The sequence below is a fragment of the Barbatula barbatula genome (assembly GCF_947034865.1).
Source record: "Barbatula barbatula genome assembly, chromosome: 22".
In the NCBI taxonomy this organism is placed as follows: domain Eukaryota; kingdom Metazoa; phylum Chordata; class Actinopteri; order Cypriniformes; family Nemacheilidae; genus Barbatula; species Barbatula barbatula.
Window position 1 is genome coordinate 20,645,221 of NC_136785.1, and position 17,249 is coordinate 20,662,469.

The 17,249-nt window shown below is 44.8% G+C and overlaps 1 protein-coding gene across 1 annotated transcript in view; it reads right to left on the reverse strand.

The window, feature by feature from the left end:
• jakmip2 (janus kinase and microtubule interacting protein 2) overlaps positions 1-17,249 on the reverse strand; it is a 45,696-nt gene that overhangs the window by 8,630 nt on the left and 19,817 nt on the right. The window contains exons 5-19 of the mRNA XM_079486234.1: positions 12,136-12,234; positions 11,804-11,950; positions 9,238-9,378; positions 8,795-8,848; positions 8,394-8,516; positions 8,020-8,148; positions 7,502-7,585; positions 7,320-7,382; positions 6,762-6,860; positions 6,587-6,685; positions 6,448-6,501; positions 6,292-6,357; positions 6,109-6,177; positions 5,941-6,018; positions 71-271 (exon numbers count right to left, since the gene is read on the reverse strand). Of these exons, the coding sequence (XP_079342360.1) occupies positions 71-271; positions 5,941-6,018; positions 6,109-6,177; positions 6,292-6,357; positions 6,448-6,501; positions 6,587-6,685; positions 6,762-6,860; positions 7,320-7,382; positions 7,502-7,585; positions 8,020-8,148; positions 8,394-8,516; positions 8,795-8,848; positions 9,238-9,378; positions 11,804-11,950; positions 12,136-12,234 (1,506 nt within the window). The remainder of the gene's footprint in view (positions 1-70; positions 272-5,940; positions 6,019-6,108; positions 6,178-6,291; positions 6,358-6,447; positions 6,502-6,586; positions 6,686-6,761; positions 6,861-7,319; positions 7,383-7,501; positions 7,586-8,019; positions 8,149-8,393; positions 8,517-8,794; positions 8,849-9,237; positions 9,379-11,803; positions 11,951-12,135; positions 12,235-17,249) is intronic.

Consider the following 17,249-nt stretch of genomic DNA (forward strand, 5'->3'; position numbering starts at 1 on the left):
TTCAAGTCAGTCAGAGATGATATGTTCTCAAGTCAAACCCCATTCTTTCGACACAACGTGAAAAGGGAACTATATGACATAGATGAAGTTCCATCCTCTCCTGTAGAATCTGACAGTCGTATTCTCTGCTCTTCCGCAGCATCTGTCTGCGCAGTCTCTCCACGGCTGTGCGCAACTCGTCCTTCTGCAGCTCATCCAGAGGATCTCCGTACTTTATCACCTTCTCCTGCTGAAGAGCGTTATACAGCGTCGCCTCCAGCTCCTGGATTTGCTGTTACACACACAAGTGTAAAAGATAAGCTCTGACATACATCTAAGAAAGAATATCCAGTCCAGAGCTTTTTTAAAAAGATGGGAGCCCCTTCCAACGGCCGTCACGGATGGAGGCCTAGTTCTCTAATAGCGACAAGCCACCCGGTACCATAAGGGCCACGTGCTCTCCCCCCTGAGGGAACGCGCTACAGAGACCACTTCCTACCGCAGGGAGGAGCTTAGTGGAGATCCACACACAGTCTCGCCCCAGAGGGGAGAGCACGTGGGAGACATGCGGACACGAGAGGGTGTCGTATAGGTGAAAGTACACCTGGGAGAGGTCATGGGCCATCGTGTGAGAATACATCAGATGGAACCGCCCTGTGGGGGGGTTACTACGTGTCGAGCACTAAGCCTAGTTAGAGCCACTGCTGAAGGCTCAAAAATCGGCCAAAGGAGGCAGGGCTGCTCCGCCCAGCCCGCCACCAAAGAGTGCTTAGTGATGGATGGAATGCCTACTCTTCGCCCAAGTGGGGGAAGAGGATAGGCTAGATAGCGCAGTATCCCACCCGGAAGGGGGGTGGGCGCTATCGCAGGCGTACGCCCACCAGCTGCCGACCTTACCTGGCGGTGTCCTGTAAAACTCGGGCTGATACCGGTTCCACGCGGAGGCTGTAGAACCTCGCGAAGGTACTGGGCATAGCCCAACCCGCAGCTCTACATATGTCTGCCAGAGAGGCACCTTGAGCCAGTGCCCACGAGGAGACCACACCCCTGGTGGAGTGCGCCCTCACTGCGAGCGGGCACGGGAGATCTTGTGATCGGTAAGCCATGGCGACGGCATCCACGATCCAGTGCGCCAACCTCTGTTTGGAGACAGCCCTCCCCTTGTGCTGACCTCCAAAACAGACAAAGAGCTGCTCAGAGCTCCTTAAGCTCTGCGTGCGGTCCAAGTAGACACAACACGGAAGGGGTTGGGTCTTCCTCCCCAGAAGGGAGCGCCTGCAGGTTCATCACCTGGTCCCAAAAAGGATACGGGTATGGAGCGCAGGCGAGGTGGATTCAACCTTCTCGCGCCCCTCAGGAACCTAATGACCAGGTCGTGCTGTCCCAGAGACTTCCCACTAACTGGATCGTGATGAGCATCAATGGCGGCTACATACAGTAGTGGCATGATGTATCCACAAACGCTGCCTTAGCGTGCCGGAGTCCCAGACACTTGAGGCAGACGTCGTGTCCGTCCACCTCCTCGATGAGTGCGTTGCACCCAAGAGCACAGCGGGACATGCCGCACTGAAAGAAATTTGCTCTTTTAGAAGAGAGAAGCTTTGGTTATTGCCGAGAAGCCCAGGGGAAGTCACTGGAGAAGGGACAGTCCGCTGCACCACGTCGTAAGACCAGCAACAGTAGTAGTTCTGCGAAGTTGTCAGCATCAGGATGCAAAGGCTCCGAAGAACAAAAGGTGAATGAATGCAGCACGCCGGCTCCCTTTTATACCCGGGGCGGGGACCGGCATGCAAATTTCATTCGCCAAATTTCCATTGGCCTGTTCAAGTCAGTCAGAGATGATAGGTTCTCAAGTCAAACCCCATTCTTTCGACACAACGTGAAAAGGGAACTATATGACATAGAAGAATAACAAGAGGTCTGTACATGGAAATGACACATCGTGAGCCTCAAACATTTGTTTCCTCCTTCTCGTGTAAATGGTGTGCATTCAAAAGACCACAGAAAAAGACGCCAAACCCAACATAACCCCGACTGTGACGTTACGCCCCCAACGTTAAATATATACCCTCCCATGTTCTAGGCCAACCAGATGTGCAAAGCCGAGTTTGCTGTGTGAGCCAGTGGCATGAGCTGAGCAGCGAAACAGCCAATCAGAGCAGAGCTCAACATTAATATTCATGACCCTTCCAAATAAGGTAATAAGAGACCTTTTCATTCTATGGACAAATCCTAGGGTTGTAAATGGACATGTAAAACCGTTTCTGGATAATATTTGCACTTAATAAAGCCATATACCTTCTATGTAGATAACAGAAAACAATTTAACATATTGTATCAATGAATTCTTTGATACGACTGGTACCAAATATCTTCACAAAAATCTTCCTTTGAAAAAACATCTTTAAAAATCAAATACTGGATGCAATATGTGTGTGCATGATTTAATATATTACATTTAAGTAAAAGCAACAAAAACAGTATAATGTTTCAATCAGACAAAACATGTCTCTAGCTGTTAGATGCGCCTCTTTTGAATTGTTTACGAGCCGAGTGCCTCATGTTTTTGCTGCAGGCTGCGCTTCACATTTTTGCCGGAGGGGTCTGAGTGCCTGAAGTTGAAAAAACTCAACTCTGAGCAGAAAAAGCTTTTTCCCATTGTCCAATAGAATGAAAGGAGATGCGGGCCTTCCAATGTGGTGACGGAACGGTTGCTTGAAACGTCTGTAGACTGCAATGATGGAGGAGATATTTGTGTTGGCGGACACAGACGCCTTTTTAAAGTTTCTGAAAATATGACAGTTAACAGCAACTAGAGCACTCGAGTTATAATCCTTGATGGACAAGACAGCGGTTTCGGTGGCTACCTAGCAACACAAAAAAACACTGCGCACTGCTCTTATCAAAGAGTCAAGCAAAAGAAAAGAGTGTTTGCCTGCCAAAAGAGACAAAATGCAATTAATAACAGGAATACAAAATAACAGAAGAAATTAGGATATGGTCAAAAACTGACACTCATCATTTTTATACTTTTGGAATTTGGCCCTCAAAGAAGAGTAGTTGAAGACCCCTGGCTTAGTCGGGATGGAACAGGGATGGCTTTTTTAAAGAACTACACTAGTGAGCAATGATCTACTAAGTAGTTATAAATAGCAAGTTTTTGCAGTTTTCTTTCAGAAATTACAAACTGTGCTGGGAAACGAGAGAGATTATGATGTACGGTATTATCTCACATAGTTTATGGCTTGTTTACAGGAGAGTGTATCTTGTGACCGTTGAAACAGCGTACAGTCAGGTCCATAAATATTGGGACATCGACAAAATTCTAATCTTTTTGAGTCTTTACACCACCACAATGGATTGGAAATGAAACGAACAAGATGTGCTTTAACTGCAGACGTTTATTTTTAATTTGACGGTATTTACATTCAAATCAGGTGAACGATGTAGGAATAACAACAGTTTGTATGTGTCTCCCACTTTTTAAGGGATGAAAAGTAATGGGACAATTGGCTGCTCAGCTGTTCCATGGCCAGGTGTCATGATTCTGCCTTCTCTTGTCTTGATTTTCTGGTCTAGGGGCAGAATCATGACAGACCCGTGTGTTTTATGTGGAGAGAAGCATGTTATTGTCAATCTGGAACTAATATTTATTCTCTCCAGTCTCGTCATTGGCCCCGCCCCCTCTCGTTCCTAGTATGGCTTTCCTCCTGTGTCTCATTACCCACACCTGCCCATTGTTATCTCCTTTGTAAGTTTCCTTTTTTAATGCCCTCTTGTCTATTGTCTTGTGCACGTTCGTTGTACTTGTTTCCCTGCCTGTGCGCTATGTTACCCAGTGTTCGTGGTCTAGTGCACTGTTTAGATGTTTGTTCCTTATTCTCTGTGTGACGTTGTGTAGAGTTAGTAGTTTGTTTTTGCCCCCCATGTGGGAAGTATTTGTTTTCAATTGGTATTTTAGTCTTGGTTAGTGTTTTCCCCCATTGTGGGTGTTTGTTTTGTGTTTGTACATTTATTAAAGTCTGTTAACCCCTTCACTGCTGCCTTCACTTGGGTTCTTCCACCACGTTCTCCCTGTTTCACGACAGCCAGGTGTGTGTTCTTCCCTCATTATCCCATTTACGAGGAGCAGAAAAAAGGTTCAGAGTTCTTTTCATGTGTGCTATTTGCATTTGGAAACTGTTGCTGTTAACTCTCAATATGACATCCAAAGAGCTGTCACTATCAGTGAAGCAAGCCATCATTAGGCTGAAAAAACTAAACAAAACCATCAGAGAGACAGAAAAAACTTTAAGTCAAAAATAAACTGTTTGGAACATCCTTAAAAAGAAAGAACACACCAGTGAGCTCAGCAACACCAAAAGACCTAGAAGACCACGGAATACAACTGTGGTGGATGACCGAAGAATTCTTTCCCTGGTGAAGAAAACACCCTTCACAACAGTTGGCCAGATCAAGAACACTCTCCAGGAGGTAGGTGTATGTGTGTCAAATTCAACAATCAAGAGAAGACTTCAGCAGGGAATATACAGAGGGTTTACCACAAGATTTAAACCATTGGTGAGCCTAAAAACAGGAAGGCCAGATTAGAGTTTGCCGAAAAACATCTAAAAGAGCCTTCATAGTTCTGGAACAACATCCTATGGACAGATAAGACCAAGATCAACTTGTACCAGAGTGATGGGAAGAGAAGAGTATGGAGAAGGAAAGGAACTGCTCATGATTAGCATACCACCTCATCAGTGAAGCATTGAGGTGGTAGTGTCATGGCGTGGGCATGTATGGCTGCCAATGGAACTGGTTCTCTTGTATTTATTGATGATGTGACTGCTGACAAAAGCAGCAGGATGAATTCTGAAGTGTTTCAGGCAATAATATCTACTCATATTCAGCCAAATGCTTCAGAACTCATAGGACGGCGCTTCACAGTGCAGATGGACAATGACCCGAAGCATACTGCGAAAGCAACCAAAGAGGTTTTAAGGGAAATAAGTGGAATGTTATACAATGGCCAAGTCAATCACCTGACCTGAATTCGATTGAGCATGCATTTCACTTGCTGAAGACAAGACTGAAGGGAAAATGCCCCAAGAACAAGCAAGAACTAAAGACAGTTGCAGTAGAGGCATGGCAGAGCATCACCAGGGATGAAACCCAGTGTCTGGTGATGTCTATGCGTTCCAGATTTCAGGCTGTAATTGACTTAAGAATTAAAAAGTTTGATTTATTGATTGTTACTCTGTCCAATTACTTTTGGTCCCTTAAAAAGTGGGAGGCACTTATACAGGCTGTTGTAATTCCTACATCGTTCACCTGATTTGGATTTAAATACCCTCAAATTAAAGCTAAAAGTCTGTAGTTAAAGCACATCTTGTTCGTTTAATTTCAAATCCATTGTGGTGGTGTATAGAGTCAAAAAGATTAGAATTGTGTTGATGTCCCAATATTTATGGACCTGACTGTATATACAAGAAGAAACATTGAATATAAATGTATATGCAGAAATCTAAAAGATTTGCCCAAAGTTAATAAATCCTCAGTACGAGTCATCTAAGGGGAGAATTCCCACTTTTCTCAAACAATTGATGAAAACACTATTTATTCTTTTACTATTGTTTCATCTAAACCCTCAGAACAACGATCCAAATCAAACTCAAAATCCACAGTATTCATTAATACCGACAAGGCAACTGCAAAAATGAAGATTTACATTTTTAAGTATTGCCTCCTTCATTGTGCTCTTTGTCCCCCTTTTCCACCCCATGTATAAAATCCTGGACACGCCCCTGTGGTCATGTCAGATACTGTCAGTGTGAAGCGTTTATTATTCATGTATATTTTTACACAAGCTCCCCACCATGACACGCCACACCCCCTCAATAACTCTGACCCCAGTTTAAAATACACTGCCTTTCAAAATGAAGTAGAATGTCAGAACAATGTTGACAAAGTGTTTTTTACCATGTAAGCCTGATCCAGGGCCTGTTTCCTATAGTCCAGCTCCTCCTCCAGATATCCCTTCTGCTTACGGAACATCTCCTGTTACAATCCACAAACATCCGTGTCATTTCATTCATCTCCTCCAGAAGATTCATTACTTCACATGTGTGTGTGTGGATGTGAACTCACCATCTCCAGCTCCAGATCCATCATCTTCTGATGTAGAGCGGCTTCAGTGCCTTCAATCTGCTGAATCCACTGCACACACACACACACACACACACACACACACACACAGTGACAAACATCTGACGTGTGCTCCTGACAAACCATTCAATACTTTTGTTCAGAATGAAATATATTGTGACAGACCTTCTCAGCAAGAGACAGGACAGTACTGGCTTGAATAATGGCCACCTGCTCCTCATTCCTTAAGTTCTGATTGGAGAAGAAAACACATTGGTGTTCACAGTATTCTGATATGTATGTGATGATAACGTCACACGTTGTGATGGGTCAGTGTCGTACCCCGTTGTCACCCAGAATATCCAGCAGTTTGATGAGGTCTGGTATACACACGTCCTGTGATGAGAGCAGAAATGAGCGACTCTTCAAAGAGAAACCCTGAACAGAACTGAACGTGCACTTCATCATCATTTGTGTTTACCTTCACTCCCTCCTTTATACAGTAAATCTGCAGAGCGCTCACTCCCTCAGAGAACGGATGAATCTGAAGTGTAAACAGAGGAGATCTCCTCTCTCGCTCCTGTCAACATCAACACATCACGTCACACACTTCACACCAAGAGAGAGAGAGAGAGAGAGAGAGAGATTGATCTGACCTCCAGCTCCAGTATGCGAAACTCCATCAGTTCATTTTGATCTTTAGAGTCCTGGAATTCCTGCTGAACTTTTCCATTCTCATTCTGCAACTTTTCAACCTGATCACACATAAAGTTGCACAAAGCAAAACTCAACATGGACATGTTGAAGAGAATCTGCAGAAATTCAAAGCGAGTGTGTGACTGTCGTGTGGTTGTTGGAGAACGGATCGCTGCTTTGCTCGCTGATCTTACGATGCATCACTATTACTTTGTTAGAGATCGCTTTATATGTGCTATTATGTGTAACCTACGTGTCTAACCAAATAAGCACATTGCTTGTCAAACAGAAATGTATATCACAGGGTACACCGCTGTCTTTTGGAACTGTCTTCCAATCATAGCTGTGGGCGTTAACTTCCAAGTCTTGAATGTGGCCCGCCCATAAAAACTTGAGCGTCATAACTAGACCTCAGACAACAGTACAAAATAATAAAAAAGGCCAGTTTCCAATGATTTAATCTATACCATGACGTGTATAAACAAACACACGGTGAGAATCACGCTGTTCACACGCACCTTGTCCAGAAGCTCCTGGTTACGTCTGAGGAACAACTGCTTCTCTTCCACCCATTTTGAGTCCTGTGTGAGAGAGAAAGCGCATGAACCATAATCATAAGTAAGCCGCTGAAATAATCATATCATCACATGTTGATTTGAATATAAAGCCTTGAGTTGGTCAATATGAGAACATATTTTACCTGTCCTTTCAAGGCAAGCTCTTTTTCCAAGTCTTCAATCTTAGCTTTATACCTCTGAACATCTGCTTGGAGCTGCTCGTGGGCCTACAGTTCAATGAGACACATCAACACATCAATGACAAGTACAGTACATGCTTCGGCTCGTATGACCAGAATGTCATTGAACAAACTGTGCCTCTTTTCAATCCTCTTTTCAAATCAACATCATTGAGGACATGTTGGGTCAGGACAACAGCTACTGTAGATCGTTCTCTCAGAATTGTGATATTACAATACACAACGGTATTGTGTTCTTGTAGCTTTAAGACTGCTACACTTCTACGCTGCCAATACCAAGACTGAATGTTTTATTCAGAAAACACACACAAACCCATGACGTGTAAAGCTGCTCAAGAAAAGATATGCTATTTCACATCATACTGTGCTGCAGGACGGATGGACAATGTCAAGTTCGATTTATTCATTTCGGCCAGACAGCAAGTCCAGCATATATGGCCTTTGAGAAGAATTTCAGGAACCTTTGCTTCCGCTTCAGCATCCAGTACACCTCCTTTATGCTCCTGCAGGATGGCGTAAGCTCTCTGAAGAGCCTGATACTCCCGAGTCAACTGCTTGAAGCGCAACTCAGACTCCTCAGCCACCAGCCCCTGCAGAACGACACGTGAACATGGTCATTTTACATTTATTCATTTGGCAGACGCTTTTATACAAGTAGTTTTTATGGCACATTACTGCAGAGCAACCAGGAGTAAGGTGCCTTGCTCAAGGGCCCTTCAGTCATGACCTGCTGGCACTGAGATTAGAACCGGCAACCTTCTGATCACAAGCCCAACGCTCTAACCATTAGGCCACAGCTGACCCATCAAACAGAATCTAGTCCATGTAAGCTCACCTCCTCTAAATCTTCATCTGGTGTTGCTGGAGTTCGATCCATGCGCAGCGAGGCCACGGAGGAGGTCTCTGAATCCATCGACTCTTCATCGTACCCATAAAAAGTATCTACAACAATGTGTCTCTGCATATAGGAACACATGAGCAAGTCTCGGTAAAAATTAACTTTATCATGGAAGTAAAGAAGGAACAGAAACCCACGTTATTCACAGACCCTCATGTTCCTTCTTTGGGGTGTTTTGCTCATATCACTTTCATGAAAATTCTTCAGACAGCTCTTTAACAAATACACCTAATACTGGCCGAAAGCTTTCAAGCATCATACATCCATATGACTTATAAAGATACTTGTAATGGCACCTTTTGAACTTTTATGAGAAAAACACAAAGCAGTGATCACACCTTTATAGGTCTGCTGCGTTTATGCCTCTTCTTCCTCAGGAGCTTTTCTCTGTCCTGAAAAACACACACAGACGAGAGCTTGTTCAACACTCACTCACTCACTCACTCACTCACTCGCTGACAGGAAACACTCACTCTCTGACAGGAAACACTCATACACTCACAGGAAACACTCACTCACTGACAGGAAACACTCAATCACTCACTCACTCACTCGCTGACAGGAAACACTCACTCGCTGACAGGAAACACTCACTCGCTGACAGGAAACACTCACTCGCTGACAGGAAACACTCACTCGCTGACAGGAAACACTCATACACTCACAGGAAACACTCACTCACTGACAGGAAACACTCAATCACTCACTCACTCACTCACTCACTCACTCACTCACTCACTCGCTGACAGGAAACACTCACTCGCTGACAGGAAACACTCACTCGTGTCAGCTCATCGATCATGCTCTGCTGCTCAAGGACCTGGAGCTTCAGGAACTCAATCTCTTGATCATCCGTGGCCTGATCCAGATCATTCAGAGACTTCAGCTTCTTCAGTGGAGGATGAAAACTGATTTTGTCTTTCTGAATACATCAAAACAACAATGCTGTAGAATGCAGTTTTTCAATAATAGAAAGTAATATGTTTGTACAAAACTCATTTCAGATCAACAGATTTGTAAGATCGCAAAAAACATGTGAGCCTAAACGTCTGAATGACAGGGCTGTACAGTACATTTATGCTGCACATGCTACAAAGAAATCAGTCTGTGCGAAGAATACATTTCACAGTGTAGCACATGCACATCGTTTTGCACAGAGCTAGGTGGAGCTTGTAATGTCAAGTGCGTTTGTCGTTGTGCTAGTTGGTAAGTGAGGTTAACTGATGGCGAAACGTCTCGGTTACGTATGTAACCTCTGTTCCCTGTTGTGTCGAACCGACAGATGGGGTTCGCCCTTGAGAACATCTGACTATTTTGAAAAGGCCAATGAAATTGGCTAATGAAATTTGCACATTCAGTCACCTTTCGTGCTGAGGAGCCTGAGCGCATCTCGTGACTGCTGCAGCGGACGGCTATTGTTGTGGCATGAAGGACACAACGTCACTTTCCCTCCATCAGGGAACAGAGATTACATACGTAACCGAGACGTTCCCTTTCTGTCGGTCTCTCGACGTTGTGTCGGACCGACAGGTGGGGTTCCTATTGAAAACGGCACAGCACTAGCCGCGTCACAATCTTTAGCGAAGCGACGTTTACCGGCCTAGGCGTTGACCTCGGCCATCTCAGACGGCTGCATTGGCGAGAGCCGTCCGGTACCGTAGGACCCCTGGGTAAGCGCCATTCCCTCAATGGGGAGGTGCGCTACGGAAAACACTTCCCACCCTCGGGGGGGAATACAGTGGAAACATCAACATGGTCTTACCGGTAGGGAAGAGCTCATGGGAGGTATGTGCGGGATGCCGCAAGGTGGATGTCCACCTGGGGAAGGTCATGGGTTCCAGGAGGGGAACTAACTCATGACATGTGGGGAGCGCCTGCAAGTTCACCTCCTGGTCTCGGAAGGGAGTGGTGGGAACTTTGGGCACGTAGCCGGTCTCAGGATCACGTGAGAATCACCGGGCCCGAAATTTAGGTAATCTGTGGACACGGAAAATGCTTGCAGATCCCCCACCCTCTTGATGGATGCGAGCGCCAGCATGCAAATCTGCCACTGAGCCCATCATCGCCCCGGAGCCTGAGCCTCAAGACGCGTCTGATCAGGTGCGTGAGCCCGCAACACTGTACATCACTCTGGGAGTCTTGGTGGTGTTCGAAGTGCTTTGAGGGAAGCTCCACCCCTGCTCCTACCGTAGAGGGTGAGCTTTTACAGCACTTGTCCATTGAGGACTGGGTAAATGAAGAGAAATATTGTCTGCTGTCTTCTAGTCCAAGTCCAGACTCCACCTTGGCCCTCAGACCCAGCGTCTACACCTTGGCTCCATCCTCCCTCATCCCCACCGTGGCCCGTCATCCAACCAGCCCCACCAGGTTCCCTCGTCCCTTCAGCTCCACCTTGTTCAGTCGACCATCCGCCACCTCGGGACTCCAATTCTCCAGCAATGACTCCTCACTCCGCCCCATGGCTCCTCCTTCCCTCCGGTTCCACCTCCATCTTCCGGGTCCCTGCCTCTGCCTCGTCGCCTGAGCCGTCCGTTTCGCCTTCTGTGTTTCGACCTTCTGTGTTTTGACCACCTGGCTCCCCCTGCTCCAGACACCTACCTCAGAACTTCTTCCCATCATCTGCTTCACGCCCACCTCCTGAACCCTGACCCTCCCTTCTCAGTCGAACCTTTGACCACAGTTTTAATCTGTTTGGTTTTATAATCTGTGTTACTTTGCCTGATTTGATAATTAGTTAATTAGTCCTGCACCAGTTTCTGCTCATCCTAATTATGTTACCCTTTGTATTTAAGCTCTTTCTCTTCCTGAGTTCTTTGTCAGTTATTGTATTGCTGTGTTCCTGTCTCTTTCCATGTACCTAGTTGGATTGTTAAATACGTTTCTTGTTACTCCTGGCTCCTCATCTTGGTTATAGTGCACATACCGTTACAATAGTACCTACACATTTTACTGCAGTTAATTGTAGTAAATACTAAGGTATATAATATACTACCGTATCTTACTTCTGTAGTAAAAAGACTTAAACGGAGAACACAGAAAATTTGAAAAGGAAACAGGAATACCGGAAAAACTAAAAAAATCATGGCCTTAATTTACCTGTATCTGTAACATGAATGTCCTTTGTCAGTTCGCTGCCTATTTGTGTGACAACCTGCACTTCAAACATGACTACAGATGTTTTATACTTGTGCTACAACTGTTTGGCCTGTGCTACAAAACTTTAAACCTCTGTAGAACCAACGCTATGTGCAAAAAAAGTTAACATACAGCCCTGGATGACATTGTATCTATTGACATAAATGCATAAAGCTGAATACTGGAGTTGAATTACAGTGACAGTAAGATACCATTTCATTGTTCTCTTTGGTTAAACACTTGACTTTGTCTTCCAGCCGCTGGATGGATTGGCTCAGGTCATCATTTTTTCTGCTCAATATTTTATTCTTTTCCAGTAGAGGTTTGCACTGTTTCTCTGTCTCTCGTACACGCTTCAGCTAAATGCAAGTGAGAACAAGTAATTAGAATCCACAATTCAGATTGTAAAGCCATGAAACGCTAGGATAGAGTTTGAAAAGTAATGTATTCATATTTGCTTTAAAAGGAAGATTAAGAACATTCCCAAGCAGTATAAATATGTTCTTAAATAAAACGCTGCTTATGTACAGACAAATAAACTCACCAGCTCATTTCTTTCATCTACTAAGATTGAATTGCGGTCTTCCAGCTTGCGGATGGTGGATTTCAGGTCAGCCATGCGTCTCTGGTTTCTCCTCATGTCCTGACAAACATACACAGATACATTTGCTCAGTACACAGAAAACTGTCTATGAATCAGAAAAACTCACTCCGAGCGTGAGCTGACTGTCGTCATCTTTGTGAGGCACTCTAGTGTGAGCAGTTCCAGTTGATTTGTTTATCACCAATAAGTCATTAAATGAAAACCATTGCATAAAAACACCAGATTGTAACGTATGAACAAAGACAGAGGTTAATGCATTAAAGTGTGTGGACAGCATGTTTTACAGGAAATTTGTAAATGAAATGTACCCACGAGTATGGGGTCAGTCCATCTATAAATGCTTCAAAAAAAGCCACCTGTGGATGGCAGAAAATCTGTTTTTAATCACAAAATGAATGCTGGATTACTTCTATATACTTTTTGTGTTCATTTGGAGTGTACCCTTAACTTGCACTGTCTGGAAAACTCCCCAAATGTGATCTAGCAGCTCCTCATGTAATAGTAATGTTTCATTCATATAGCCCTTTTCCATAATGGGAATACAAAAAAACAAAAGTTGTTATATAATGTCATGAAAGTGCCATGAAATCATGAAATTACTTTGCCAACATGACTTTTATTTTTGCTTGTTTCTTAACCAGCGTATCAAATATAATGGACTGGTTGCAAGATTGTTATTAATTGATGTTTTAGTAATGGCTTATACGACATTGGGCGAAATGCAATAGACTGCTATAAGATTATTAATTATAGGCTAACCTTAAATCTAAAATTTACCTTATTACTAAATTTACTTAATTTTATTTAGCCTTGTTGTGCAAGCACTGCTTGTGCAGAGGAAACAACTTTTGCCAGAGGGGAAATGGGAGCTTTAGCCCAATGCTACGCCATATATTACAAGTAGTTCCAGCCAATCATCATCCAACACAGACTACATAAACCCACTACTCACCCCCTTTTTGCTTTGGCAGATACTGACGTTATCACTTGCGTTCAGTTGCAAACTCAGAATGTCACAGAATACCTCTGTTGTCTGTGAATACACTGAATTTGTTCCTCCATCTCCCGCTACCCTACGGCTTAGCATACAATGTCAAGACTCACCATGGGCTCAATGTTCGAAGGAAAGGATTACTAGCATATTTCAAGCTACAGTTATCCCTTTCAAACAAGGACTATCTAAAGAACACTGGCTGGTTTTGGCCCAAAACACTTTGGGTAACCCACCCGATCTACCTGAAGAAGCTGCTCACTCAGCTTCCGCACTGCAGACTCAACCCAAACAAGCTGGTAGGAAACGTTTATTTAAGGCATCTTCAACCCGTCCAGCAAAAAGGAATATGCAGACCTCGTCACCTCCTTCCAATCATGGAGCCACTGATATTAATGATCAGCTCTTCCAAGCCCTTAAAGACCTATCAGTCAGAGCTAATGTTAAAGGCCTGGATTCCAGAGTAATGACCTCTCAGAATGCGCTCGCCGGCCGCGCTTCTTGGATTACTCCCCCTGCTGCACCTAAAAGCTCTTCCAGCTCCTTCCCGATATTTCCTCATCTCTCTGGATTTTATGATCCCACGAATGATTCTTACACATCCTCAGCAACTCTGCCTCCTACTCAGACGACTCAGACTCCGCTCATCGATGTTTCCACTCGACCTAATTACAATCTCAATCCACCGCCGATCAAGCTCAATTGTTTGAAAGGCGTTTCATCTCACCTGCTGCAGTAACTGTGTCCTCCCTTCTTAGATCTAACATTATCCAAGGTAAGGATATTAACATGGCTTCATTGTTGATCCCTTCGCCTGCAGCTGATCCGTGAATGGTTGACTGTGGTGACTTCTCAGTTTTTCTAAAAACATCATACCCCAGACTGCAACGCAATCTCACATTCGCCGAATTCGACTGTGCTCCACGAAATATTAGAGAACCGGGCTTACAGCTTTAACCAAGACGTTCTCTTTCTGTCTGCCTTTTGACATTGTGTCGGGACTGACAGAATGGGATTCCTATCGAAAATGCCAGGGTGCTGCGTCAAAAGTGAGCGTATGCGTGAATCATAACCATCCAGTGGTGTAGTAAGGCATCAATTTGTGTGATCACGACGAGAGGCTTGTCTTATCAGCCGGACCGGCGGTGGCCTTGTTACTCGAGAGGCGAGATGGCCTGCCCAACACTGTAAGGAGCACTGGGAAGTGCTATTTCCCCACTGAGGAAGTATGTGAACACCCAAATGATGGATGGGACGCTTATTCTTAGTCAATCGGAGGAAGTAGGGAGGCTGGAGTAGTGCACTTACTCACTTGAAGAGGGGAGAACGTGTATCGCAGGTGTACGCCCAACCGACCGTAGGTCTCAAGACCCAGTCCGACAGCTCTGCAGATGTCTGCCAAAGAGGCGCACTGAGGCAGTGCCCACGAGTGGGCCAAAGTGATGGAGTCCGCGATCGAGTGCACCAGTCTCTACTTGGAGATAGCCTCCCAGCTGTCCTCCAACACAGACACAGAGCCACTCAGAGTGTCTGAGCTCTGGGTCCATCCAACAAAGGCGCAAGGCGCGTGCTGGACATGATATGTGTGGGTTAGGTCTTCCTCCCATGGGGGGAGCACCTGCAAGTTCCCCAAGTTCCCTGAACGAGTGGTGGGGCTTCAGGCACGTGGCCAGGCTTGGGACTAACCCAGGTGGGGATTGCCCACGAGCTCCAGGCACTTTGACCCAGAGGGTGCATGCAGATTCCCCACTCTCCTAGGGGTCGAGCGCCATCAAGGGACATGTCTTCATCGTGAAAGACGAAGGTTGGGTCCTCCGAGGGGCTCAAACGGGGCCTTAACGACGCATAAGCGAAATCGGTCAAGTAGCTGGTGCACAAGGTCCCTGTGCGTACGCAACAGATCTCCCAAGTGGGCCGGTAGCCAGTCGTCGAGATAGTTGTGGGGGCAGCGGGGGTAGCCTCCATGACCTACATGAAGACACGGGGAGACAGTGCCAGACCGAAGGGCAGGACCTTGTACTGGTATGTTCGACCCTCGCGAGCAGAAGAAACGATCTGAGCTGCGGGAGAACCCAGACATGAACTATGTCTCCTTCCGGTTGATAACCACAAACTGACCCTGGTAGCGTGTGGATTCCAGGTTGCGCTTCTGCGATCACCGCAGATGAGATGGGGTGCAGTCCGCTGTAGCCCTTAAGACATATCGGCCAGAGGGACGGGCTCGATTGCCCCCGTCTCAAGAAGGGTGGCAATCTCGGCCCGAAGCGTTCTCGCCTCTGACTGAGGTAAGAGAATGCCCAAAACTTGCAGTCCGGGACCTCAACGCCCTGGGGAGCCGGGTGGTTTCAATGGTTTCACCAACAGCCCAGGTTTTCTCTGGGAGTTTAGGTTCCTCGCCACCGTACTGTTTTCCTGACCGGGAGGGCTGCTTTAGAATGAGAATAAGTTTGACTAAACTTATTTAATATTACTTATAGGAATCTTAAATGTGTGCTTTTCTGGGATAACCACTGTGCATGTGTGTGCGGATGCGCGTCCGTGTGTGTGTGTCTGTGTATGCTAGTATGTGTGCATATTGTGTGTGTGGAGTTGTGAGTGTTTTGTATGTGGGTGTGTTTGAACCGGTGTGCCTGTCTGTCTTCTATGTTTTCAATATTTGAATTTACTTGTACAAGTTTAAATGTTTTGTTTATAGTCAATTTGTTTCATGTACAGCTACTTTGTAACAATGAACATTGTAAAAATTGCTATATGAATAAAGTTGGCTTGAGATTCAAACACATAAGAACGTTAAAATATAGCTGCAAGCAGCAATTACGGGTTCAAGCCCTAAAAGTGCAAAAAAGGAAATGCATGTGGACATTCCTGGTGAATAGTTTCTGCACAGCAGATATCTAAAAGCATAAAGATGTGATTGCTTATAGCTTTTGACCACTAGGTGGCGTTGTCACAACACTTGTGTGCACTTGTGTGCCAGTGATGATGCACACCAAGTGTCTTGTCAATACACAAAAGTATCGCGAAGATACAGCCACATAACCATTTGGTGTGCTTACCTTGATTTTATTAAGGGGAGTCTCTAGAAGCTATATACAAAATTTAATGCAAATAAGACTTTTGTAAGAGGAATTCAAAAAAGTATATTTTTATATAAATCAATATGGCAGACAGGAAGTATGGTGGAAAATGACAACTTTGATATCAATGAACTCGGCTTGAGCCAACAAATATACTTATGTGAATCGAATAACAATCATTTTATTTTCTCATATGTTACAAACAGATTAATACATTTTGTTATATCTCTTCACCACCAGGCCTATAACTTTACAGGTCCTCTTAGAACATATACAATGAACCATACCACGTTAACTAGCAATCCACCATTGCTTTTCTAAAATACTGCATTTTAACACAAAAAAATGGCCAACGCCCACATTGGCAGACTGAGGAAATATTTTGTCGGATTATCACATTTCAATAGAACATAGGAAAATTGCTTATAACTTTTATCCACTAGGTGGGGCTGTCACCAAATTTCTGTGCGGCGAACAAGATGTGCCAATGAAAATATGTAAAGAAAATTTACATTTTTATAAATTATAAAGCCACTAGGTAGCTCAGACTGTGCCCATAAATCAAAGTGTACACTTTGTTAATAAGCATGTACACTTTTTTGGCATTTTTCACCCACCTACCATGTAAACGAATACTACAAATGAGGCATTTATATACCGCTTTATTGTGCATTGCTGTATACCCAAAGCGCTTTACATCATACTGTATGAGTGGGGTATCTCCTCACCCACCAACAGTGTGCAGCATCCACCTGGATGTTGCCACAGTACAACCGCACCAGCGAGCTCACCACACACCAGCTATAGATGGAGAGGAGAGACAGAGCCAATTCAGAAGGAGGGGATTATTAGGAGGCCATGATTGACTAGGGCCAGTGAAATCTGTCAACCACAGCCGAAGTTATAGGCCTGTAAATATATTTCCTCACCACCAAATGACGCTGGTCTGAAACTGTATGGGCTCTCTCGTGGCATGGTGCTGATGA